The sequence below is a fragment of the Neoarius graeffei genome, chromosome 20 (genome assembly GCF_027579695.1).
Source record: "Neoarius graeffei isolate fNeoGra1 chromosome 20, fNeoGra1.pri, whole genome shotgun sequence".
NCBI classification, from domain to species: Eukaryota; Metazoa; Chordata; class Actinopteri; order Siluriformes; family Ariidae; genus Neoarius; species Neoarius graeffei.
In genome coordinates, this window is record NC_083588.1 from 3,050,810 (window position 1) to 3,078,320 (window position 27,511).

The 27,511-nt window shown below is 41.7% G+C and overlaps 1 protein-coding gene across 1 annotated transcript; it reads left to right on the forward strand.

The window, feature by feature from the left end:
* Positions 1–374: 374 nt before the first annotated feature.
* Positions 375–27,511, forward strand: clcn7 (chloride channel 7). The gene is made up of 25 exons (XM_060901102.1): positions 375–612; positions 1,099–1,179; positions 5,191–5,256; positions 5,876–5,941; positions 6,029–6,161; positions 6,472–6,581; positions 7,180–7,260; positions 9,792–9,854; positions 10,146–10,229; positions 10,326–10,419; positions 11,423–11,487; positions 14,385–14,501; positions 15,661–15,715; positions 15,834–15,894; positions 15,986–16,127; positions 16,276–16,369; positions 16,834–17,003; positions 18,139–18,190; positions 18,341–18,468; positions 18,565–18,650; positions 19,156–19,288; positions 19,402–19,461; positions 19,924–20,100; positions 20,225–20,305; positions 26,201–27,511. Exons 1-25 carry the CDS (start codon positions 520–522, stop codon positions 26,285–26,287), a joined length of 2,379 nt encoding a protein of 792 aa, XP_060757085.1. The 5' UTR covers positions 375–519; the 3' UTR covers positions 26,288–27,511.

A 27,511-nucleotide genomic window follows, 5' to 3' on the forward strand; every position in this document is an offset into this window, starting at 1 on the left:
AAGGAAACTCATTTCAGCCGCTTGTATCCGCGATCTTGTTCTTTCGGTCATTACCCTTACCGGTCCGTCGTGGTGAAGAAGGAGCTGAGCCAAAAGGCGAAGCTCTCAATTTACCGGTCGATCTACGTTCCGACTCTCACCTATGGTCATGAGCTAGACAGATGGCCTTGTGCAAAATTACTCTTCTGGATGAGTGTGTAAAGGGACATACTTTCATATTAAAAAAAACACTAAATTGGTCCAGGATATGCACTTTAAAACAAAACAAAAGACAACAAAAAAAAGCGCTCAAAAACTACATTTCCCAGATATAGTCATGTCATTCGCACTTCCGCGTTTCTTCTTCGTGGATTGTCTCAAGCTCCGTCACGAGACCTTATATGCTGGTTTGTGATGGAGGACGGAGCGGATCTGCTGCTTCTTTAGCCTCAGCTGGCTAATTTTAACACCGTGAAGAAAAGGAACAAATAAGAAAGTTTTGTATTTATCTATATATTTTTTTTTAAAAACACAACCGACATGGCGAACAATATCGCGAAGAAGGTGTCGTGGTCTGGAGAAGGGACGCCGCTTCTGAACGGGGCTGAGGAGAGCAGCAGATACAGCGGGCAGGTTAGCAAACAAACAAACAAACAGCAGCTCCTCAGACTGAGCTTTGTTTCGGCGTGTAACACTCAGAGAGATGATTAAATTATCATGATAGTCTATTAAAACTCGTGTTTCTACCCTTCATGCAAATAGTTTAATTCCTCCAGCAGGGATGGAGCCAGGGGTCCAGCAGGGCTCAGGCTGGGGTTCACTCACTCCCTCACTCACTCCTCCACTTCCCTCAGCAGAAAGAAATTCGTGCTTTTGCTCTTGTCATTTTGTCCTTGAAGCTGTGAAATCTCCTGACTTTCATTTTGTCAGGTTCCACTCTGAAGAGCAGGTGTTTTGCAACCCTGGAGTGGCAGAGTGCAAATCCCTGCTTCCTATTTGCACTCTGGAAGAAAAGAGGTTTTTTTTTTTTGCAGAAGTGTCTCTCAAGTTGGTCATGATCAGAAGTGTTTGGAGGAAGTGTCTGTCTCTGACATGATGCTTTTTTTGTTTGTTTTATAGCCATCCGGAGGCAATATGTTTCACATAGGCAGGATGAGCACTGTGGATCTGGAGGAGGAGGCGGCGATCACGACAGAAGAGGTGAACTCATAATCCTCAAATACAGACCTGTGAACATTTTCCACGTTTTGTGTTGATGCTCTGCATTCGAGTCCATTGAGTTATGAGTCAAAAATATGCAAAAAACAAAAGAGAGAGAGCAGGCTTGTTTCCCAATCGACAGATGAATCTGAAATGATTGACACTTCGGCATGAACTGACCTTCTGGAAGCTCCGCCCCCTTCATCTCACATTTTGTCACGTTTTCGCTGGTCGACTCGAGTCAAGTTTTTCGTTTAAAAGATGTCCGGGCTGTTTTCGCAGCAGTGCATGTGTGTACGTGGTTTTCCAGTTGGTGGGAGATGGAATCTGTCACTTATTGTCCGTTTTTGTTAAAGTGGCAGATTATTATTATTATTTTTTTTTTGTCCAAGTGCCGAGTGTAGGACTACTGTAAATCCCTATTTTCTCACACACACATACCAGTTTCTATGGTCAGGACTAACCCTTATTCCTCTTTGTGGTTCACAGATCTGGAAATTGTTGTTTCAGGGCTTGCAGTATTTGCTCCTTAAGCCCTATTCGCACGGGATTAGTATTACCTGTGAACCTCTGGCGATTTGTAATAATTGCAGAGAATGTCTGAGATGTTAGTCCCGTGCGAATGTGCCATGTCTGTAATTTGTAAAGTAATAATTCCGCCGCAAATTACCTACTATATTTTGTCAAACACAGACGTCCAGTGACAATACTAGTCCCGTGTGAATACGCATGTCCGTGTTTGTTATTGTAATTGCGTGCGTTTTATATCTTTTCCGGTGACTGTGAGTAGGCTAATGGAGGCTACGGTTGAAATTTTCATGAGTACTGTTTTAGGGGCAAGTGGTAGTTGTGCCCCATACCACACTACATGGAATCCGCTTCCCAAAAACAGCAAGTAATCCAAGAGGAGAGCTCGGAGATTTTTGACCTGGATGACTTGTGTGGCTGCTTTCGGTAAGGAACATTTTTAATATTTCATAGCTATAGCCAGGCCATATCCTCCATGGACTAGGGATGGCGAAAACTAAAAAAAAATCTTGACCGACCACCGAGCCTCATTAGCCGGTTAAAGTCGGTTAACCTATGAGTTTAAACAGGGATGCAAACGCCGCGCCTTTTTCACGGCTCGTGCAGATCCGATTTTTTTTTGAGGGGGGGGGCGTTGGAGTGTCTGAATAATTTCATCAGAGTAAATTCTGTATTAAAATTACTACATAAGCAAATGCTGTTACAGTCCATGAAAAAGCCGTGAAAAAGTCAGCATCTGCGCTGACTTTGTGTGGAGAGATATGATCTGCAATAACATGCATTGTTGGCTACAGACCGAAACATACTTTCAGAATGCACTGGCCAGGGCAGGACTAAACTCAGTGTGCCTTCTAATAATAATGAAAAAAAAAAAAACAGAATAGTAATTTGTAAGCTAAAAAGCCTGTGTCGACACTTTTTTCTTTCGCCGAGTGGCAGCGGGAGGGCGGGACATGACTGGGTGTTTCTGATTTGTCAGCTGTCTTTAACTGTGGCGGGAGGGCGGGACATGACTGAATGGGTGTTTCTGATTTGTCAGCTGTCTTTAACTGGGGCGGGACATGGCTGAATGGGTGTTTCTGATTTGTCAGCTGTCTTTAACTGTGGCGGGAGGGCGGGACATGACTGAATGGGTGTTTCTGAAGTACAGGATGTTACGACATATCCGGTCATGATGTCTGTAAATTGAGTAAATTACGGACTTTGCTTATCCCGTGCGAATGCAAGGGATTTAACACAGAGGTTGGGTGGGAATTTACAAATTACTATAGGTTCACAGGTAATACTAATCCCGTGCGAATAGGGCTTTAGATTCATGGATGCAAGTATGATTGTGCGTCTTTCTTTTTGAGAGAAAAAAAAAGGGGTTAGATATTATCCTGTACTTGTCTCAAGTTCATCCAATGAAACGCTTTGTCGGAAATATATGTCCCACCCCTCAGGCAGTGTGCCTTGCTGTACAGTCGCAGCTCATTTGCAGGATGTACGTTTCATCTGTGTGTGTTTTGTGGTGCATCTTCCTGCATGCATTTCCATGATTCAGCCGTCTCTTGTGCATAATCAATGTTTGGAGCTCTTTGATTTGGAGAAGGGTGGAGTTTGTGTCATTTTCTGACTTTCCAAAGTCAGAAAAAGTTTGACCAATTTTCTGAAATGTCATGACTTCAGACTGATGGAGAATTCTGTCTATACACGTCTCAGCTTCACCAAGAAACGTTAGGAATATTACTTAATCCACCGCTGACTCGGATGCGATAGATGTCTCCTGGTGACGACCCTGCAGCTGTCCATCGTCACTGCGCTGATGCGCGACACTTCCAGCCGAACTCGAAAAGCACTCCACGTCTAAGACAACGTTCTGGTTAGAAGAAACAGTCCTGGGTGAAGGCTGTTCCAAAAGGACATACATTCCCATATAATTTGTTTCATGGGGCCTTTAATAAGCTGAGCTGCTGACCGAGAATGGGTCGTTTAAATGTTTCCGGAATGTATTTTACTTCGAGGTCACAGTCCAGGCTCTAATCTGTATTGAATGAACAGTCAGACGGTCATAAAGAGTCTTTGTGTGAGTGACTATTTCTCACTGAAACTAAAGCGCTTTACTTTATGAGACACTGACAGACTTCCTGGAGGAAAACCTGACTGAGTGTTCTCATTTTAGAAATGGTTCCTCTAAAAAACTGACTGTCTCATTCTAATTTCATCTGACGTCCTTTTTTAGCTGGCGTGAGTGTGGGTATAATTAGTTGGCTTCAGAATTATTGGCACCCTTTAATTATAATTTTCAACCTCATTTGAAATGTCTTTTTTTTCTGAACAAAATTATTTTTGGTGATAAAGGGGCCTGAATAGAAAGCCCTCAAACCCCTTGCGAAAAATCTGCAGATAGATCATGAGTACTTCGTGTCGGGTTCTGGATCCTTTCCGAGTCTCTCTAACGTTGTTAGACGTGGAAGGGTGTCAGTAATTTTGCAATAAATGTTTTCCAGGACAGGATTGCACCCCTTTAAAGAATAGTGCGCTAAAATCGAGCTGTTCCGTATGCGTGAACTGAAAACCGTTTAGCCTATGCAGTGCGATTTCCAGAATTATTCACACCCTTCTGGAAAATGTGCAATTTTGTTCCAAATGTTTTCCTGAACAAAAGTGCTTCTTGAAAGAATATTTCATTAAAATAAAACAATACAACGTTCCCAAATGCCTAAAATTTTAAAATGTGTGCACAGTGGCAACTGCAGAATTATTGGCGCCCCTTGTGAAAATGAGCAAGACAGAACCCAACACGTGGGGTGCTAATTTTTATTTAAAATTTTTTGTGTGACGTGTTGTTGACTGAACAAAATTGTGCTCTTTTAACGAATATTACACGAAGCTTAATCTACACAGGTGTTCTGTGGCATGTTTAAACTCAAAATCTCACACAGTAGCCTCTTCAGAAGTATTGGTCCCCTTTATGAAAATAGCAAAAAGGAATAACCCTGACAACTGCAAAGGGTGCCAATAATTTTGAAACGAGCTTTAATTTTTTTTTTTTTAGCAACCAAACAAAATTACACTCCTGAGAAGAATATTGAATTTCAAAGAAACCTGCACAGCCCTTCTGTTTGTTTAAACCCTCACTCTTGGACAGTAAGTCCATAATTATTGGCACCTTTCTTGAGAATGAGTGCAAAATTAAGGGTGTTGATAATTTTGCATCAGGAGTTTCACAGAACACAGTTGCATGCCTTGAGAGTACGTCAGGTTCACAACACTATGATCTTTCCATTTATTTAAGTTCCAGATATCACTCATGCATGGCCAATTCCAAAATTATTGGCACCCCTCCCTGATGAAAATGAGCACTGTATCTATCGGGTGGCAAGAATTCCAAATCAAACTGTCAACACTTTCCAGTAATGATAAATAAAAACCAAAACGCCTATCCGTCCTTGAATGTCCTAATAGTTTTTTTTTTATTTTTCTCTCTCCCCCTCCCCGCAGGACCCTTTGAGGCACAGACCGAGTGAGATTCCACACAACGAGAATCTCCTCTCACTCAAATATGAGGTAATTCTCTGAAAATGTGAAGCGCTGAGGACACGAGACTCTGATTTGGAATGCTTGAAAAATCTGGCACTTTCGTCATGAAATGATTTCAATTAGGAAAGATCTTTAGTTCCTTTGGAAAATCAAATGTGTGGAGCATCAAAAACGTTTTGATAAATTTGGACCTGTAAATGTCACGTCCAGGAAAGAGTAAAACGCTCTGTGTCGTGCTGTTATCGGAAAATAATCACTCAGAGTTACTGTTACGGTCCTGAACTTGATGATTTTCCGATCACGGCACATCCTGAAGTGTTTTATTCCTCTCACGCGACAGCAGTTTTCCAATGATGACCATTTATTCATTCATTCATTCATTAACGAATGACGCTTCACACTTTTGTTTATTGTTAAATTTAATGTTCGTGAAACGAGTTCCTTGTTATCATTTACATTTGTGTCGCTGTCAATAGTTGTTCGATCACCAGCTTGTGTTTTTTCGATCTTTTGAAGTAAATTAGGCAAAAAGCGTTAAAGTGACAGCTTTACCTCTGGCTATCCCAAGGTGCTCTCTGACCAATCAGACTCCAGAACCGAACGGTGGTAGACGCGCTATTAACACGTGCATCGCTGTTTGTTTCAGAGTCTGGACTACGACAACAGCGAGAATCAGTTGTTTCTGGAGGAGGAAAGGCGCATGAGTTACATGGTCAGTGATGAACCAGTGCAATACAAATGGCTTTTACGGTATTTGATGTGTTTAGTATGAATTCTCATTTTGTGTGTGTGTGTCCAGGGCTTTAGATGTCTGGAGATAAGTCGCTGGTTCATTTGCGGACTCATCGGCGTCCTGACGGGACTCATCGCTTGCTTCATCGACATCGTCGTGGAGGAACTGGCTGGCCTGAAGTATGACGTGGTCAAGGAGTGTATCCTTATTCATTAAATAAATGAATGTCACCTATGCGCTTTGTGATTTAAAGCGGCAGTATGTAACTTTTTCATAACATTCGATTAAAAAAAAATTGGCATTAATGAATCAGGAGCTAATGTGACGTGAGCTCTTCTGGTCATGACAGATTTCTGGACCATTTAAATTTTGATTTAAGTTGCAACCAAGAAGGAGCGCTCAAGCGGCAAAATCAGGACGTTCATCGTCCTGACCTTTCAGAATGTAGGTTCTGGACGTCTTGGTTAAATTCTTCTGAGTTATAACGACATCTTTAACTGAAGAACCAGACATTGAGAAATTCACTGAAGACGGTGGTCTGTCCATCTCTCTGCTCCTGTGGGCGCTCCTGAACTCAGCCTTCGTCATGGTCGGAGCCATCATCGTCGCTTTCTTTGAGGTTTATGTTTATCTGTGATTCCCTTCATTTAAGTGATTCAGCTGACTCAATTTGGTGCTCTGGAATGATTCGATTCGTACTCATTGATTTGATGGGGGGTTTTTTTGTGTCTCTTTGGGGAGAAAAAAAAAGACCCAATTTTTTTTTTTTTTTTAAACTCCTGTATTATAAAATCCAGCCCATGTAGTGATAAATCGCCATTCTAAAAGAGAATTTTTTTTTCTTGGACTAAATATGACTACTAACCATTCAGTTGGGTTCAGAAGTAAATACACCCTCAGGACAAATGAAGAATAGCATGTTGTGTCGAAAAACCTTTTCGTGTGGTTTTTTTTTTTGTTTGTTTCACTGAAGTTTCTTCATCACGTAACAAATGGTCTCGGTAATCTACAAAATGGTGAAAAGAAGACAAAATATCAGTTCAAACAGTTGCAGTGATGTTGAAATATTCTTTAATAACCTCCTCGTCCACTATTTTCCTTTGTAACGGCTGATATCCTGAGAAAAGCTTTTGGATTATATTTTCTCCATTTTAATCCACTATTTTTACTCGATGTTTGTGTTTCACTGTGTGCATCATGGATTTGTGTATTTGTAGCCCATTGCTGCAGGAAGCGGGATTCCACAGATCAAGTGTTACCTCAATGGAGTAAAGATCCCAAGAGTCGTCCGGCTGAAGGTGATCACTCACTATGACGTAAAGACAGAATTATTGGCATCCTTCATAAAAATGCAATCAGGTTTAAACGTATTGGCATTCTGTCGAGTTATTTAAAGAGTCAAGTTTCAAGTCAAGTTTATTTGTATAGCGCTTTTAACAATAAACATTGTCGCAAAGCAGCTTTACAGAATTTGAACAACTTTAAACATGAGCTAATTTTATCCCTAATCTATCCCCAATGATGAAGCCTGTGGCGACGGTGGCAAGGAAAAACTCCCTCATACGACATGAGGAAGAAACCTCGAGAGGAACCAGACTCAAAAGGGAACCCATCCTCATTTGGGCAACAACAGACAGCATGACTATAACATTAACAGTTTTAACATAAGGACAGTTTCGTTGATGTTATAAACTCTTCGTTGATGGAAACTTGAGTGCAAAACTGTTCATGATAACTGCAGTCCGAAAGTTAGCAAGACAACTGTCGTCCTCAGCCATAAAAGCATTACATAAGAGTCCAGAGCATCCTTCAGGTATAACCCTCAACTGTCCTCATGGGGCCGTCCTTCACAGAAGCGGTGCGATAAAACTCCGACCAGACACAGGGCACCAGGATGGACCAAGCAGGTCCGAGGGGCAGAAGAGGCCAGCATCTCAATCCCAGGACCAACATGTAACTCAGAGGGACAGATTGGGGGGGGAGAAAGAAAACACATGTTAGGTATGCTCTAAAAATGACAAGTATTAAATCTGTGTGGTAGGCTCGCAGAGACGAGAGTCTTTACATCAGGCATAACACACAACAATGGCATGTTAATATGGTAAAGAATATATGATGACCTGTTCTGGCTGGATGCTTGATTGGGTGATGGGAGCACACTCCTCAGCAATGATGAGATGCAGATGGGACCCTTAGGCCTGGCCAAGACAATTCAGTTTCGTTTCACCGGGTCTGGGACATGCGACAGAAAGTCTGACGGCCGATTCCCTGCAGGCTACGATAGCCAGTTGAGGTCTCCACCCTCTCCACCAAAAGATTTCCTGTTGACTCCATGTAACTCAGAGGGACAGATTTGGGGGGGGAGGGAAAGAAAACACCGGTTGTTAGGTATGCCCAATGTCACCTGAATAAGTAGGAGCAGTATACATATTGCACCGAGTACAAGCAGGGACTCCGGCAACTAACTATGACAGCATAACTAAAAGGAGAGAGCCAGAAGGTAACACAGAAAAAAAAAAATGAAATTGATTTGCTCCCCCCTCCCTCAAAGAGAGCAGGAAAATCACGTCTCTGATTTTTCTGGGCTCATTGACAAGTGCATAAACTTGTAACTATTATGATCCTAATTGTGCTTAATGATAATTGAACCGATAATTTGTGTTTTTAAATTGATTTATTTGATTTGTTCAGGTCAACAGCTATTCATATGGTTTTTACATTTTTTTTTTTTTTTTTTTGAGTGGGGGTGTCACACTTTGGGATGCCAATACTTATGCAGTAAATATACAAACAGGGCACTTCAAAGCCCCATTTGGTGGGTGGTGGAGGGATTTTTCATGTTAAATCAAAGAAAACTGTAAATTTGACAAATACTGAACAACAATAATAAAAAAAATGTGTATTTTCAAGAACTTTCTTGAAGGTTGTCAATATTTTTGCTACTTTTTTCTTTTTAGAAAATAGCAGCACATGAGAATTTGAGGAAATACGTGTGGTTTCTATTTGAGTAAAAACGTTTTGTTTTTCAGGGGAGTCCAGAATTTTGCAACATTTCTGTGATCAAAAATCGTGTTCTGAGTTTTTTTTTTTTTGTTTTTTTTTTCTCTCTTTGTTGTTTAAATTTTCTATTTATTTATTTAAAATTTTTTAAATGTTTGATTTCAAGTTGAAATTTACCGTGTGTAGTGTTTATGCAACCATTTTTGCCCAAGAAGGGTGCCAATAATTTTGCATTCCAAGGATGATGGATGTTGAAGGGATTTGTAGGAAACCTTGTTTTTGATTCAAGGAAATGATCATGTTTCTGGATGCTGATGGCTATTTAAAACATGATGATGTATATTTTAAAGGTTTTGGGGTGTCAATTTTGCCACATGCGATTTAAAAAAAAAAAATCAAATAAACCTTTCAGACAATTTAAAAACGCACGCAAACAAAAAACTCGTCTTTCCTTAAACTGAAAATAATTCCAGTGAGTATTTTTTTTTTAAATTCTTTTCATTGGAATCATTTTCAATTTGAGGAAAGATGATTTTTTTTTTTTTGCGTGAGTTTTTAAGTTGTCTGAAAGGTTTATTTGATACTTTTTTTGGTGGTTCTCCTGTAGGGTGCTAAAATTTTTGCAGGAAGGGAACAAAGAGGGCACTGTTAAAAATTTAAATTTGTTCCTATAAATGTTTTCTGTTTGAAAAGAGGAAGCCAGAAAGAGAGAATTGAGGTTCAGATATTGTATTATCGTGGTCTTCTGAGTGCTTTGCAAACTATAAACTAGAATTAGTTGGTCATGTCGTGTGTGTGTGTGTGTGTGTGTGTGTGTGTGTGTGCGCAGACACTGGTCGTGAAAGTGTGTGGTGTGATCTGCTCAGTGGTTGGAGGACTTGCTGTGGGGAAGGTAAGACAAAAAGCAGTTCACACTTCCTCTGCAAATGAAGACTTATTTACTTGTGATTTGATCCAGTTTGTTTTCCTGTACCGCTGTTATCATAACATATTTTCCTGGGCTGTGACCACTTGCTCGCTCGATCTCATGATCCGGCTCATGAGTGGCACCGTTGTCCTGCCAGTTGGACCCCGTGCCCTTTCATTTACCAGATTAAAGACTGGGAAACATCTACAAATATTTGTGACCACACGATGGAGGGTGCCAGAGACGTGATTTTTCCGGTCTTGCTTTTCCTAACAGGAAGGGCCGATGATCCACTCAGGAGCTGTCGTGGCAGCCGGGGTGTCCCAAGGCAGGAGCACGTCTCTCAAAAAGGACTTCAAGGTAAAAACGTAATGCGTGATCCAAAATTTTTTGGGTTCGCGTATAATATTCAGACATCGGCCGTATTACTTGTCATAATTGTCTGACTGTGTGCAGATCTTCGAGTATTTCCGCAGAGACACTGAGAAAAGGGATTTTGTGTCCGCCGGAGCTGCTGCTGGAGTTTCTGCTGCCTTCGGAGCTCCTGTTGGTGAGATGCTGATGCACTCTGGACCTCATTTACCAAACTGGATACAAACATTTATTCGTGAACTGTTTGCAGCAGCATTTACACAAGAAATGTTGTACAGTATTTATGAAAATCTGGATGGTTCCAAAAAGTGTGTGTAAACTATTTCAATTTACATCTTGGGACGCCGAGGAGTGTGAACCTCAGTTGATGGGGTTCAACTTGTATCATTGGCGATGAGTTTCTGTTTTCTTTATTTATATTTAAAAAATTTTTTAAACACTGTCGAGTTTAGATTCATTTTGATCTCACACACCAATCAAATTCTAATTTTGTAAAACTCATTTGCCAGTTCATATGAATTACTTGAAAGAAAGAAATCCGTAATTTAAGACAGTTCAGACTCGCCAATCAATTTGGACAAAAGTAATGGCACCCTTTAAAAGGAGAAAGCGTGTGTGTATGATCGTGAAGCTGCTTTAGTAGAAGATTTTGCATATGCTGCACTGAGGGGGTGTGGTTTCACCGTTGAGTTGTCATTTTGTCATTTCTACCTCTTGGCTTTTTATAGAGTTTTGTGGGTGTGGCTGAATGTAAATCAGCTGTGCTGTGAACCTTTGGTCATTTATGACTGCCGTTTTTCCATGTCAGCCAAACTTTTTTTTTTTAAATCTGTTGGATTTTTAGTTTGGCTTGACTGATTAAAAATATTTGCACCCAGTTCTAATTTGATAAATGAAGCTCTTTGTAAGATCCAGGAAGTTGTATGATGGAGCAGATTGATATTCACATTGTCCAAGATTACCTTAATGATATATGATGGATAATAATGTATCTGTAGAGCAAAGGTAATTTCCAGATGAAGTTTTCAGTCTAAATCTGCATCACTCAGAGACTTGCACTGGTTTCTACTAGAATCTGGACCTTTCCATATGGTGCAGCAGTCAATGCGATATTAGGTTTCCATATTTCTCTGGTCCACATGTTTTGTTTTTCTCTCCTCACCCCTTCCTTTTTCATACAGGTGGAGTCCTATTCAGTTTAGAAGAAGGGGCATCTTTCTGGAATCAGATGCTCACCTGGAGGATTGTGAGTGATGTGCTGATCGTTTCTGATTTATTAATGAAGATTGGAATTGTATTTATAATCTCAATCAGCTTAGTACACTATAATTGTGTGTATATACTATACCGATTGTCCACATAAACATGCTGAATTTGTAAACGCACCAGCTGCATTTAAAACAGATCTAAATCCCATGGATTAAAGTTTTCCGTCGCTACGACGGATTTCCGTCAACTGGGAGCGCTAAAGGTCAATAATGAGAGTGATGCAGATCCGAGGAAAAAAGGGGGGGTAGGCCCATAGGTCTGACACCGATGTGATTTAGAACTTCACCAAGCTGCTGTGATTCTGTTGTTGAACCCTTTCTTGTGCTATGTTTGAGTATATGTAAAGGAATAAGTTGTTGCGCTAGATAGGCCTAAATAAATAAATACAGCCTACACTACTGTCTAGTCCCGGGGAGGCTCGGCGTAGGCAGCGAGCCGCAGTGCTCGGCTTGAGTTTCATTTCTATCGGCGGCTCCAGCCCGACTTTGCACACTCGTAACTCGGCCAGGGGAGGTCCCAGCCTCTCCAAACTTGGCAGCCAGCGACCTCTGCCCTCTCCCCAACGAACCAGCGCTGCCAGGGCGGGCCAGCCCCACGCCTCAGAACGCGATTCACCCCGAGGCGAGCCGCGGCGCTCCACATCAGTTTCCTTTTAACGGCGGCTCCACTGATGAAACAATCTGGCTGTCCTACTACTAGGCAACTACTTGCCTACTACTAATACTAGGCCTATTGTAGTAATAATAATAATAATAATAATAATATTTGCCTATTGAAAGGCGATCAGGTGAAAAATCTAAACAGCCCTGTTGAAGCCGCAGCAAGATCTATGCTATTAAGCCTTTTGTAGGTTAAACAGGCTTCGGCAGACAATGTTCTGGAAAGGCTGTGTTTTTCTTTGGTTTGATTAGCCTACGATTTAATCTTTAAACATTATGGTTTCAGCAGTTCGCTTAAACATTGGAGGCTGCAGAGTCGGGCTGCAAGATTTCCCGACACTTGTTTAAGATGCCAAACTTCATAGTAAGGAGAAAATAATTCCACAGTATTTAGTGCCTCGTCAGTCTCAAAAATTAATAGTGAAGGACCAACGCGAATTAAGTGCCAAAAAACATCTCGTAGGCCTATATTTTACATTTTCAAAAAAGTCGGAAAACAGTGGAGAAAACAGCTATTGCTTAAATAGGCTACTCATGTTTTACGTTAGTAATTTAATGTATGTGACAAATTCATTGATTAAATAGATAAAGAAGCCAATACTCCAAAGCTCAAAATTCAGGAAAGTGGCTCCGGTGTCGCAAGTGCACAAGAACAGTTATTTGAAAGTTAACCTAATGAATTTGCGCGTGCGATTTCATGAAGAACCGGGACAATTGGCATTCGGTGAAAGATTCACACCTCTGACTCATTATATTCGCACGCGCCCTCTCGCCCACTGTTGCTTCGTTTTCCCGATTTACACGAGTGTCTGAAGATGGAGTTTTCAGAAATCTCCACTCTGCCCAGAGTTTGCGAAAGTAGCTGTTTTCAGTGACTGAAACCTCCGTATAGGTGTGAATGAGAGGTGCAACCGAATAAATAAATATGCGTCTTTTTTATCCGGCTACATGTAGGCTATCACTGCACAAAGCCTCTAATGTTGAAATGGTAGTAATATTTGTTAAAATAATAGTAGGCTAATTTCCACATTAATTGGTAAAATGGCCCAAGGGATGTGATGGGGGGATGGCCGTTTTATAAGGTGGATGATTTGAGATTTTTATTTCAGAAGGGGGATGCCTCCCCCCACATCCCCCCTCAACTCGAGTACTGCGTATAAGGCCATATTTCACCGGACATAGGCCCTTCGATTTCCATCACTAGAGCGCGTCAAATTACTTTCGGTTTTGCCAGCATGGACGCGCTTCTTTTAAATGAAGGCACAGATGTGTCAGACATCAACAGAACGGTAAAGAATAAGTGGAGATGGGCTTGGCGAAATGAAATGGGCGATAATGGCAAGCTCCTGCTGCTGTGCCAAGGAAAAAGAAACAAAAACGGGCATCAGGTGTTGCCAAACTAGATGCCTTTGGCTTCACTGCGAAGAAGCAGAAAAAGTGAACTTTCACTTTACTTTTCTTGTTTCCTGGCTTTATTTCAACAGATTTTCTTATTTTTCTTTCTGTTCCACCCTTGAAAGCATGGTTGAAGTTCGACTGCACTTGCACTTTTCTCTTAACCACTGCTGTGCATTACTAAAGTATTGTTGAAATAAATTTGCACTTTGTGCTGAAAACTTGATGTTTCATCATGAATAGCCAGTAATGACAATGGTTAAGTCTTGCCTTAGCTTTAGTCATTGTTAAAATTATGTAAATGTAGGGGCCGAGGGGATATTGGACAACACGGTGTTTAAAATTTGATGCATCGCTGACGTGGTAGGGGCCAACGACATGGAGCTTTTTTTTTCAGTCAGATGATTTTTTTGCTTTAATCCGTAAAATCCAGTCATCACTCCAGTTACTTCAAATGAATTGCAGATGCAGCTGTCATCTTCAGCCTACATCATAGACCTCGAAGAGAGGCGCAACACAGGAAGTAGTCAGGCTTTATGATTTTGGATTTGCATTTTACAGAAATCAGATTTCTGTCTGTGTCACAAGTGACGCATTTAACCAAGTATGGTTAATATCTTATTGTGATCCAGTCCAAGATGTAGACCATGTCCAGGCATTCAAATATCCTGAAGTTCAAATCTCCTGACCCTGTGACCTGCACACACAAGACATGCAAAAGTCATGTATTTAAAGTGTCAGATTTTCAGAACTGACAGAGTCGACCTCCAGTCAGGATATTTTCAAGTTCTTAATGTGTTTTTTCTTTTTCAAAAACTAGTTCTTTGCATCGATGATCTCCACCTTCACCTTGAACTTTTTCATGAGTATCTACAAGGGGAAACTGGGTGAGCTCTCCAACCCTGGTCTCATCAACTTTGGCATTTTTACCTTGGAAGTAAGTTCTCTCTCAGTTCACAGAATTCTCGCTGTGAACAACTTGAACTCGCATACTTCCTAACAACTCTCGCAATTCAAATCGCTCTGATAACGAACAGCTTAAATAAGTAATCGCTCGAACAATTCAAATAACTTTCAAACCAGACAACTCGAATAGATCGAAAGCTCGAGCAATTCAAATAACTCGAGTCACTCGAACCATTCATAGACCGTGAAAAACTGAGAACTCTAACAACTCGACTCATCACAAACAACTCAAGTAACTCTAACAATTTAAATAATTTGGAAAACTAACAACTCTGAACAACTCCAACAATCGAAATAACAAACAACTCAAATACGTCTCTCAACTTTAGCAACTCAGTAATTCGCATGCTTTGAACAACTCACAATTCAAATCGCTCCGATAACTATAACTAAAGCAATTCAAATCACTTTCAAACCAGACAACTCCAATAGCTCGAAAGCTCTTGCAACGCGAGTAACTTGAACAATTCATCGAACTCAAAAAACAAAACTTGACTCATAACAACTCAACTCCTAACAATGGAAATTACTCAACAACTCCAAGAACTCCTAGCTCAAATGTCTCATAACTTGAGCAGATCAAATAACAATTCTTATAACTAAAAATTAATAACTGTCATAACTAAAAATTTAAATAACTGTGTACGGAAAAAAGACTCAGATAACCCTTAATAACTAACTCCGATAGCTTTGATAACTTGCAGCTCAACTGAGACATCTGAGAAATATATCTAACTCAAATAACACACACAAATCAATGGCGCGAATTGAAATAAGTCAGAACGATGACGCGTCTAATTCCTCCAAAATCTTATCTCGGATCATTCTAACAAATCAATGAACAAGTTATTTTTTTAATAGCTCTAACTCAAATAATTGGATTGCTCTTTGATTTCTTCAAATCTGAGCATGCCTGTCAGCTTCATTTAAAGATTAAAGTTGCATCAAGGTTTTAGTTGAGGTATTGTGGCCAATAAAATAGACATGCCCACAATGGTGTCCTTGTGTCCAGTTGGAGTTGATGTTTCCTGAATGTACCGAACAAGTGAGGGATGTTGAGGAGAAAATTGTCAACATTTTTTTTTTTTTTTTTTAAACAATTTTCAAATCCTTTTTTTTTCCCCCTCCAGAGTGTGCAGTATAATCTCTATGAGATTCCTATATTCATATGCATGGGAGCCATTGGTAAGCGAAAGTTATCCTAATGTATATTAAATAATGCTGTTAAATAACGAGTGTGAACACTGACTGGATTCCCCCCCCACACACACACACACACACACTTTTTCTCCCCTTCACTCAGGTGGCATTCTGGGAGCGCTGTTCAACCTCCTCAATTACTGGCTGACAATTTTCCGAATCAGGTAAATCCTCAGGTAAAGGCATCGCAAGGTCGAGCTGTTAAAATTCATTCAGATGTTCACTGATGAGCCATAACGGAACGGCATTTCTCAGGTACGTGCACCAGCGGTGCCTGCAGGTGATGGAGGCCATGCTGGTGGCTGCTGTTTCAGCCAGCGTGTCCTTCACCATGATTTATTTCTCCAGCGACTGCCAGCCGCTGAAGACCGAATCACCGGAGGAATATCCTCTACAGGTAGATATAGAATTCCAGAGTTATTTTAAGATCTCTGCTAGGAGTCTTTTCATGGTGTTGCGATCCAAGAAGTAATATTGAAGGATAATTTTAGTGAAACTCCAGAGCACAGTTCAGAGTTAAGGGAATGTCTTTGTTTACGTTTTAGCTCTTTTGTGCTGATGGCGAATATAATGCAATGGCAACGGCGTTCTTCAACACACCGGAGAGGAGTGTGAGGAGTCTTTTTCATAGTCCACCTGGTGAGTGTGTGTGTGTGTTTTGCAGAAGGTCAACTCCTCTGTCCTGGCATCAAGTTACAGCTTTACCTCTGACACTGGAGACTCCTTCCATGAATGTGACAGAAATGTCTCCTTTCAGAAAACCCTTGTGATTGAGCTGTTACCATAGAAACAGGGTTTTTTTTTTTTTCCTTTTTTCATAAGCATGTTAATATCAACCTGTGATTTGCATCTGCATTATTGTTTGGTCAGAACGTTTTGATTAATTTCCAGCCCATAGAAACCACTTTTATTTGCGTTTCATGTTCTCAGTGAGAGCAGTGATGCAGGAAATATTCCAACATTGTTCCTTTTTTTTTATGCAAGTGACGTCTGTTTCGTTTTATTGATGTTATGGGATATGATTTGTAATGGTGTGATGATTCTGCTTGTCTGTCACTGTTTAATTTGTGGGGGGTTTTTTCTTCCCCTCTTCCTCCTTTCAGGCACTTATAACCTACAGACTCTGGGACTCTTCACCCTGACTTATTTCTTCCTGGCGTGCTGGACGTACGGTCTGACCGTGTCAGCAGGGGTCTTCATCCCCTCTCTGCTCATCGGGGCAGCGTGGGGGCGACTCTGTGGCATTCTGCTCCCCTTATCGTCCCCCAGTAAAGTGAGTTTCAGCTTTGTGAAAGAAGGAAGTAAGGGCTTCTTCGGCTTACGTCTTGAATTACATTCTGCTAGAAACAAAGTTCAGCATTTCAACTGATATTTCTTTGCCATGTTGAAATAAGCCGACGGGAGTCAAAACTGACAGCGATAATCGACTTGGCGAGCAGGAAAGAGAACTGTTTGAAGTGCACCAATGCATGGCGAATGTTCTCGTTCAAAAGGTGTTGATTAATTTTCACAGGTTTATATCAACACTGTCGTTCTGATCTGCTGTCGTTTCTGTAGCAACAGAACATTCGCAGGGAATTGTACAGCGGACACGACACAAACACATTTCAAATTGTGCATCATTGTTGACATGGTGAAGATTTCGATCAGATGTTTTTCATGTTTATGAAAGGAGTTTAAAAAAAAAAAAAAAAGGCCAGGAGGAGATTCTTTTGTTTGTTTGTAGCTGCTGTAGTTGAAGTCAGAACAGGAAGTAATTTGTGATGTGATGTGGATGTTCCACACCATTTCACGTAAATATTCTCATCTCATTATCTGTAGCCGCTTTATCCTGTTCTACAGGGTCGCAGGCGAGCTGGAGCCTATCCCAGCTGACTACGGGCAAAAGGCGGGGTACACCCTGGACAAGTCGCCAGGTCATCACAGGGCTGACACATAGACACAGACAACCATTCACACTCACATTCACACCTACGCTCAATTTAGAGTCACCAGTTAACCTAACCTGCATGTCTTTGGACTGTGGGGGAAACCGGAGCACCCGGAGGAAACCCACGCGGACACGGGGAGAACATGCAAACTCCGCACAGAAAGGCCCTCGCCGGCCACGGGGCTCGAACCCGGACCTTCTTGCTGTGAGGCGACAGCGCTAACCACTACACCACCGTGCCGCCCTCACGTAAATATAAATGGAGAAAAATTATGCTCTGATAAATAATGCAATAAGAAGAATGAAACACTTTCTGATGTGCCGCAAGAGGTTGTTTCAGTTTGTTCTAAAAGCCTGAATTAGCTTTTTTTTCCCTGCCTTCCTTCCTTCTTTCTAAGCTTATCCTCTTTTGTGTGCAAGATCTGTAACTGGACTGAAAGATCAGCAGAGTCTTAGGTAATTTTCTAATATGTTTAAGATTTGGGCAGATCCAGGGAAGTACGCCCTGATGGGAGCCGCAGCCCAACTCGGTGAGTCAGAGATGTTTTGGTGACGTGTGATATTTATGACCGCTTCCTTGTGCTGGTTTGCATGAATGTACAGAATGTAAGCTTGCTTTTTTTTTTTTCTTTTTCCTCCTTTTCTTCCCCCCCCCCCCCCCCCCCCCCCCACACACACAGGAGGAATTGTCAGAATGACCCTGAGTCTCACAGTCATCTTGGTGGAAGCTACCGGAAACGTGACCTACGGCCTGCCCATCATGCTGGTGCTGATGACCGCCAAGATTGTGGGGGATTATTTTGTCGAAGTGCGTATTGTTAATGATGTCCGACACACCCACACACTTAAGTTTCTTGTCGTCTGAATGCGTGTGTGGCTCATGTTGTGGTTTTCTCATTGACAGGGCCTTTATGATGTACACATTAAGCTGCAGAGTGTTCCTTTCCTTCACTCGGAAGCCCCTGCGACTTCTCACTTGCTGACTGCCAGGTAGCGTAACGTTTTTCACCTCCCAAAACCGGACTGCTTTGACAATCCGAGCAAGAAAAACAAGCTTGCTCGCTTCTAAATCCTCCTGTCATGCAGAATGCGATGCGCTTGCATCCTGCCGTATAAATTCAGGTTCTCTTGGTTATACAGTGACTGAGAAATTAATTTGCAGGCTTTAAAGTCAGTATTCTGAACATGATGATGATGATAACATCTACAGAATGCGTCTCTTTGTGCAGCTGGGACAGTTGAGTGAAATTACATTGTGCTTCCTGTGTGAAACAGTGCTATTGAAGATATATTTAGTATTCTGTACACTTGAGAATTCCTGAGACTTGTGTATTCAGGAGGAAGCACTTGAATGGTTCATGGCAGAGTTTTTAAATATTTGTTTTTGGTATCCGGTTCCTGTGAGACTGTACTTGGTACGGCGTCTGTCAAAATTTTGATGTCGTAAACAGGACTCCCAATGTTTTTTTTTTTCATGTTCCCTTCTGTCCAATAGAGAAGTCATGAGCTCTCCAGTCACCTGCTTTAACAAAATGGAGAAGGTGGGCACCATCGTGGACATCCTCAGTATCACGACTACCAATCACAACGGTTTCCCTGTGATCATACAGGCTGGCACCAGTGATGAGGTATGTGCCATTTCCGTGGAGATGGCAAGCTGACTTTTTTCCTCTCGATTTGGATTGCTGTAACATGTCCATCTGGAGCTGGAGCGATGTGTGTTTTCTGTTTGTTTGTACAGCCTGGGAAGCTCTGTGGCCTCATTCTCCGCTCTCAGCTCATCGTCCTGCTCAAACACAAGGTCAGAACTGCTGTTCGACAGACTGCCGTAACACTTGGGTGGATAGAATTTCAGTAAAATCACAAATGCATGTAATATACTGAATATAACCCTGCAGTTTGAAGCTGCCCTATTATCAGAGCTGCTCTTCTCAACAATTAATCAACACTTTCTGACCAATCAGAATTTGACAGCGCTGCGCTGTAAATGGAGCACTTGGACTAAAAATAGGTGCAAAATACCTTTTTCAGGTCTGGAGATGGCAAAACTCCTCTTGTGACCCTATGTTTCTATGATGAGGTGTGCGAGAGAGAGAGAGACAATACTCAGGATTTTGAGAGCGTTTGAAAACTGATTTTATGAAAAAAAAAATACTGAAGGAGCTGAAAGATTTACTTTTGGTTATATATTTTAAGGTTTGGAGGAGGTGGTGCATTCTTTAGTGAAAGAAACATGAATGTGTGTGTGTGTGTGTGTGTGTAGGTGTTTGTGGAGATGCAGCGCTCTCGACTTTACAAGCGTCGACTGCAGCTAAAGGACTTCAGGGATGCGTATCCTCGTTTCCCTCCCATCCAGTCCATCCACGTGTCCCAGGATGAGAGAGAGTGCATGATGGACCTGACGGAGTTTATGAACCCCACCCCGTATACCATACCCGAGGTCTGCTGTCTGATTTCTGCTTTCACTGTCATCAGTGTTGCCGTTTCGGTTTTAAAGATGATCAGACTAATGATAATTATTTGTATTGATTTATGGATTTATTTTTTTTTTAAATTTATTTCAGGAAACATCCCTCCCTCGTGTGTTTAAGTTATTCCGGGCGTTGGGTCTCAGGCACTTGGTGGTGGTTGATAAAGATAACAGGGTAAGGAACGAGCGATGTGAAAATACTCTTTCTTTTTGTTCCCCCCCCCCCTTCTTCCAAATCAACTCAATCAAGTTACCACAGAAATATTCCCTCCCAATCAGTGACATTTTTATCTTTTGTGGTTTTACAGTTTTCCCGAAAATTATTTGATAATTGTTAATTCTTCGTAGCCTGGCAAGCCAGACTAAATGTGAATATTTAGTCTGGCCTCGATCCGTAGACATTTCTGAAGGGTGTGGGTGGAACAACCCGCTGTCTTTCAAACTGTCTCTGTGCGTATAGGCCAACACTCTGACCAATCAGCGCAACAGTGACTGTGACGTAGTCAGAGCGACAGAAAGCAGTGGGGGAGGCCTTGAAATAAATAATTTTTCAAAATGCGTATTAATTAATAAACAGGTTCTAGATATTAAGAAGTTTGGAGATAATGACCACAAGTTTGGAGTCTGTACCACATACTTAACATACACTCTTATTTTTTTCAAGTGTTTTTCAAGGGTTTGCTTAAACTGTTTTTGAGAGTTTTTATTTAGTGGTGTTTGGTGAAATAATTTCCCTTAAATTTAAAATAACAGGAAAATAAGAAACAATCAAAAAGTAATGTTTCAAAGCTGTTTATTAATTCTTCGTACTGCACAAACTAGCCCCATCCTTTTGGCTACGAGCGGAGCCAGCTGGTAGATCAGACTTTTGCCATAGCCGGTCGGCAAAACAGCGAAAACGTCCTTCTTGAAAAGGAATGAGCGGAGAGCCTCTTCCTGCTCATGTTTCAACCAAAACTCCAAGTCTAATTCTTCTAAAACTGATTCCAAAGCGGAGTCAAACGCGCGCTGTTTACTAGCCGTAGCCATCTTTCCTGCTGTGCTTTCTCCAGCGTCGCGCAGCCTTGTCGTCACTCCTGCAAAAGCCCGCCCAAAGAATCCAAACAAAAACCTTGCGTTGTGATTGGCGGGCACGATTTGATGCCCGGGGTGTTTTTGTTTATCTGGTGCGAGGCTAGACCCACTCGTAGGCAAAAATATTTTTGGCCGCTAGGCGGGTGGGTCTAGTTTACTAGGCTAAATTCTTCGTTATTTAAGTTCAAAATGATAATTTTGAGTGACGACATAATTGAGTCAACTTGAATGTTTGACGATTATTAAATAATTAGAATTATAAATGGTGATAATTCTGAATTTCAGTAAAACATCAGTTCCAAAATGCAAGTACTAGAAACCTTATTTAAGTGTGAAAATTTTGGCAGTTAAATGATCGGTTGAAATTAATTGTGCCTCGTGATAAAGGTACATTAATCTCAGGATTGGATTTGTTGTTTTTGGCCTTAAACATAAAAAATAAAGTCCAAAACCTGTGTATACATCATGTATACTTTTTCTTCTTCATTAACAGCCTGCCCAAACAGAGCAAAAATAAAATTGAATGCATACACTAATACAAAAGAACTTCTCAGTATGTCAGTGTTGCATGTTTTCTGTACAGGATCGAGTTTCCCAAAAGCATCGCCACACAAACCTCATTTTGTGTGGCAGAGCATCGCAAACGCACGCTCGCTCTCCTCACTAAGGCGATCTTAACTTTATGATGTTTATGGGAAACTCGGTCCAGTTCTTGTTACATATTAATTTGTGCTCCTTTTCACAATGGGTGCGAATAATTCTGGATGGTATTGTATCTACAACCACATGTTTTTTGTTGCAATTGACCTAGTTCAGCGCTGGGTACACACCATGCTCTAAACCAAACACTGTCCTCAGTTAAAATTGCAAATAATTATAATGAAGTAAGTGTTCACAGCCAGAAAATCTCCATGGGACCACAGAACCGAGGACAGATTTATTTCTGCTTTCCTTTCTCGACGATTTTCTCTGCGATTTCCAGTAAAGTATTTTGGCGGACTGAAATTCCCAGCACTTAAAAAAAAAAAAAAAAAGTCGTCACAGAAGTGATAAATATGTGAAAAGATAAGGACGTTTTGTTGCTCTGGTTTCTGTTTTATTTCTGTCTTCTGGCTTGTTGGGGCCGATCATACAGTGGGGCAAAAAAGTATTTAGTCAGCCAGAAATTGTGCAAGTTCTCCCACTTAAAAATATGAGAGAGGCCTGTAATTTTCATCATAGGTACACTTCAAGTATGAGAGACAGAATGGGGGGAAAGCATCCAGGAAATCACATTGTCTGATTTTTAAAGAATTTATTTTCAAATTATGGTGGAAAATAAGTATTTGGTCAATAACAAAAGTTCATCTCAATACTTTGTTATATACCCTTTGTTGGCAATGACAGAGGTCAAACGTTTTCTGTAAGTCTTCACAAGGTTTTCACACACTGTTGCTGGTATTTTGGCCAATTCCTCCATGCAGATCTCCTCTAGAGCAGTGATGTTTTGGGGCTGTCGCTGGGCAACACGGGCTTTCAACTCCCTCCAAAGATTTTCTATGGGGTTGAGATCTGGAGACTGGCTAGGCCACTCCAGGACCTTAAAATGCTTCTTACAAAGCCACTTCTTCATTGCCCAGGCAGTGTGTTTGGGATCATTGTCATGCTGAAAGACCCAGCCACGTTTCATCTTCAATGCCCTTGCTGATGGAAGGAGGTTTTCACTCAAAATCTCACGATACATGGCCCCATTCATTCTTTCCTTTACACGGATCAGTCGTCCTGGTCCCTTTGCAGAAAAACAGCCCCAAAGCATGATGTTTCCACCCCCATGCTTCACAGTAGGTATGGTGTTCTTTGGATGCAACTCAGCATTCTTTCTCCTCCAAACACGACAAGTTGAGTTTTTACCAAAAAGTTCTATTTTGGTTTCATACATTCTCCCAATCCTCTTCTGGATCATCCAAATGCTCTCTAGCAAACTTCAGACGGGCCTGGACATGTACTGGCTTAGGCAGGGGGACACGTCTGGCACTGCAGGATTTGAGTCCCTGGCGGCGTAGTGTGTTACTGATGGTAGCCTTTGTTACTTTGGTCCCAGCTCTCTGCAGGTCATTCACTAGGTCCCCCCGTGTGGTTCTGGGATTTTTGCTCACTGTTCTTGTGATCATTTTGACCCCACGGGGTGAGATCTTGCGTGGAGCCCCAGATCAAGGGAGATTATCAGTGGTCTTGTATGTCTTCCATTTTCTAATAATTGCTCCCACAGTTGATTTCTTTACACCAAGCTGCTTACCTATTGCAGATTCAGTCTTCCCAGCCTGGTGCAGGTCTACAATTTTGTTTCTGGTGTCCTTTGACAGCTCTTTGGTCTTGGCCATAGTGGAGTTTGGAGTGTGACTGTTTGAGGTTGTGGACAGGTGTCTTTTATACTGATAACGAGTTCAAACAGGTGCCATTAATACAGGTAACGAGTGGAGGACAGAGGAGCCTCTTAAAGAAGTTGTTACAGGTCTGTGAGAGCCAGAAATCTTGCTTGTTTGTTGGTGACTAAATACTTATTTTACCGAGGAATTTACCAATTAATTCATTAAAAATCCTACAATGTGATTTCCTGGATGCTTTCCCCCCATTCTGCCTCTCATAGTTGAAGTGTACCTATGATGAAAATTACAGGGCTCTCTCATCTTTTTAAGTGGGAAAACTTGTACAATTGGTGGCTGACTAAATACTTTTTTGCCCCACTGTATGTGTTTACGTCAGTTACTTGGCTGAAAGTAGTGCATTTAGAAAATGAATTGTTTTTCCAGAGGTGGCAAGATTTACAGTTTTAGACAGTATTTAGACTTTGCTGTTTTGTGGTGGTTTTTTTTTTTTTAAATCCTTTCTCCTGTTTTTAGATTAGATAAAACTTTATTGATCCCTTTGGGAGGGTTCCCTCAGGGAAATTCAGATTCCAGCAGCATCATTACAGATAAACAGAGAAAAGAAATAGAGAAAACGTCTAGATAAATTAAGTATTTACATATACAAATATAAAAGATGATGATGATATGGGGAAGAGAGGGAGGGGGGAGAAGTGGGGTTAGGGTAAGTGTGTGTGGGGGGGGGGAGGAAAGATATTGCACTTCTATATTGCACATTGTCCGCTATTGCTTATTGTCAGGCTAGGCTACTGCTCCTTCCCGTCCTCTGTCCTCCTGTTCCCCCTCCTCGCCCCCAGAGAGGAGTTGTACTGTCTGATGGCGTGAGGGACAAAGGAGTTTTTGAGTCTGTTCGTCCTGCACTTGGGAAGGAGCATTCTGTCACTGAACAGGCTCCTCTGGTTGCTGATGACGGTGTGCAGAGGGCGACTGGCGTCGTCCATGATGTTCAATAGTTTGTCCATAGTCCTCTGCCACCGTCACCAGAGAGTCCAGCTTCATGCCGACCACAGAGCCGGCCCGCCTGATCAGTTTGTCCAGCCTGGATGTGTCCTTCTTGGATGTGCTGCCCCCCCCAGCACACCACGGTGTAAAACAGGACACTGGCGACCATAGACTGATAGAACATCCACAGGAGTTTCCTGCAGATGTTAAAGGACAGCAGCCTCCTAAGGAAGTACAGCCTGCTCTGTCCCTTCCTGTACAGGTGGTTGGTGTTGCAAGTCCAGTCCAGCTTGCTGTCCAGCCACAGCCCGAGGTACTTGTAGGAATCCACAGCCTCCACCTCGACTCCCTCGATCAGAACTGGTTGTGACCTTGGTCTGGCCCTTCGAAAGTCAATGACCAGCTCCTTGGTCTCCGAGGTGTTGAGCTGCAGATGGTTCCTGTTGCACCACACAGCCAAGTCCCTCACTAGGCTCCTATACTCCTCCTCTCTGTCATCACTGATGCACCCAACAATGGCTGTCATCGGCAAACTTCTGAACGTGACACAGCTCCGAGTTGTAGCAGAAGTCCACGGTGTACAGGGTGAAGAGAAGAGGGGCCAGCACCGTGCCCTGGGGTGCTCTGGTGCTGCTAATTACAGTGTCAGACGTGATGTCCTTCGGCCTGACGTACTGCGGCCTGTCAGTGAGGTAACTGGAGATCCAGGTGACCAGGCAGGGGTCCACTCGCATCCTGTTCAGTTTGTCCTGAAGCAGTAGGGGCTGGATGGTGTTAAAGGCACTCGAGAAGTCCAAGAAGAGGATCCTCACTGTGCCATTTCCCTTATCCAGATGCGAGTGGGTTCGGTGTAGCAGGTAGAGGATGGCGTCTTCCACACCGATACCTGCCCGGTACGCAAACTGCAGACAGTCCTGGGCATGTTGCACCTGGGATCTGAGGAGGCTGAGGAAGAGCCACTCCAACGTCTTCATCAGATGTGAAGTGAGTGCCACTGGTCGGAAGTCGTTCAGCTCGCTGGAATGATGCATGATGCCTTCCAGAGGGTTGGCACTCTCCCCAGCTGCAGACTGAGGTTGAAGATGCGTTGTTTCAGCGAGTCATAGAAATAAAATTCACCGAAGGGGAAAGGGCATGGGATGTGAAAGACACACATTTGCTTCTTCTGTGAGTCACTTTTGTACTGATGTTATCTTGGAAAAATGTAACTTGAGCTCAACTTTGATGAGGAAACGGAGTCCATCTGAAACAAGACGGCTGTGATCTCTGATCAGGAAAAGTACAGAATAGAATGTGCTACTTATTGTTCCTTGTTGATGCTGTTGGTATGGAACTACTGACGTGCAATTGTAATGTTCACAAAGATCCTTTTTTTTTTTTTTACAGACTTGCCCTGTGTTGTCCCTGATTTTGTAAAGCTGAAACTTGCCGTTTTTTCTCTTATGAAAAGCTGCAGTGTTCTTTTTCTTGGAGAGAGAAAAAGATTGTTAATAGCTACTATAACGCAAGTCAGAACAGAAAATTCCACAAGATTAAATGTAGCTATAAATGGATAAAAAGCGACATGTTCTTTCATAAATACAATCTAAATTTTTTTTGTGTGTGTAATGTAATGTGGATTTTCTTACCATGCACTGTTTGTGTTCAAGGTCATGGGTCTGGTGACCAGGAAAGATCTGGCTCGTTACCACTTGGGCAAGTATGGCCTGGAGGAGATGGCCCTGGCTCATCCGTGACCTTCACGTTCTGTCTGGCTTTACTGGTGGAAAAGCAGCTCCATCACATCGACTGGGTCTCAAGTCAGAGTACATAAACCCCGAACTCAGTTTTAGACTTGGAACAATCTCGGATGTGACGAGCTGAGGAAACCTCATGATGCGTTTCAGTGTTTGATGAAGCAGATTGGCACATTGTCATGTCTCCTCCTTGACGTATCTTCGTCTTTCGCATCATTCAGTGCTTAAACTAAGGGGTTGGATCGTGAAATATACTTTCCTGTATGTTTACCAAAAAAGCACATGCGTTTGGTTTGCGTGTCATCATATCTTTTATTTATTGCATAGTTTTCAGGAATACTTGCTGAAATCTTGTAGGTCACGTCCCAAACTGCATTCTACTGTAGCATAATGGATGTTATTTATATAGAGATGGATGGATAAATATTTAGACATCATGGTAGTGTGCCATTTAACAGGAATGTCGCCATGTTGGTCGTGTTTTACGTCTTCATTTCAATGTGCCTTCAAGGATGACTGGATCTTCGTCAAAGGTTTGGATTCAGGTGGCTCTCAAATGGCCTTAAGATTTATTCGATGTCACGTCACTTTTTTTTTTTAATCTACAAAGCCGTGGTTTAAAACGTCAGTCGTTTTGAATGTCGTCGATCTCTATTGTATCCTTCATTCCAAATCCTTTCTGTTCATTGGAAAGCGTCACACGTAAGATAATCATATTCATTTCAGTCCATTCTGTGCCTATCACAAGACATGTTGTTTTTGCACACGACAACATTTTATGATTAATTCCACTTGTTCTTCAGTTATTTTGCACATGAAAGCTCACGAAAAGCACATGGATGACTGACTGGATGATGCAGTGTTTTTGTTTTTTTGATTTTTTGCACTAAAATAAAGAAATGAACACGAGTGAATCTGCCACTGAGGCCTTTGATGCATCGTGAAAATTTGATCTTGATATTGAACAGATTTATTTCAAGCAGTATTTGAATTCTTGACTTATCCTTTAAAATATACTTTAAGTTATTGTATTTTCATCTGACGTGAACGTGATGAGCACTCGGTCCACCATTATTTCCTGTTCTGTACTCCAAACCAAAGGACAATTAACCATTTCTTTTCATGCACAGCTTGTTTTAAACAATAGAATTTCCTTGGTTTATTGATGAGTTTTTATAGAATTTAAATGTATTTGTGAACTAATAAACATTGTAAATCAGTTGA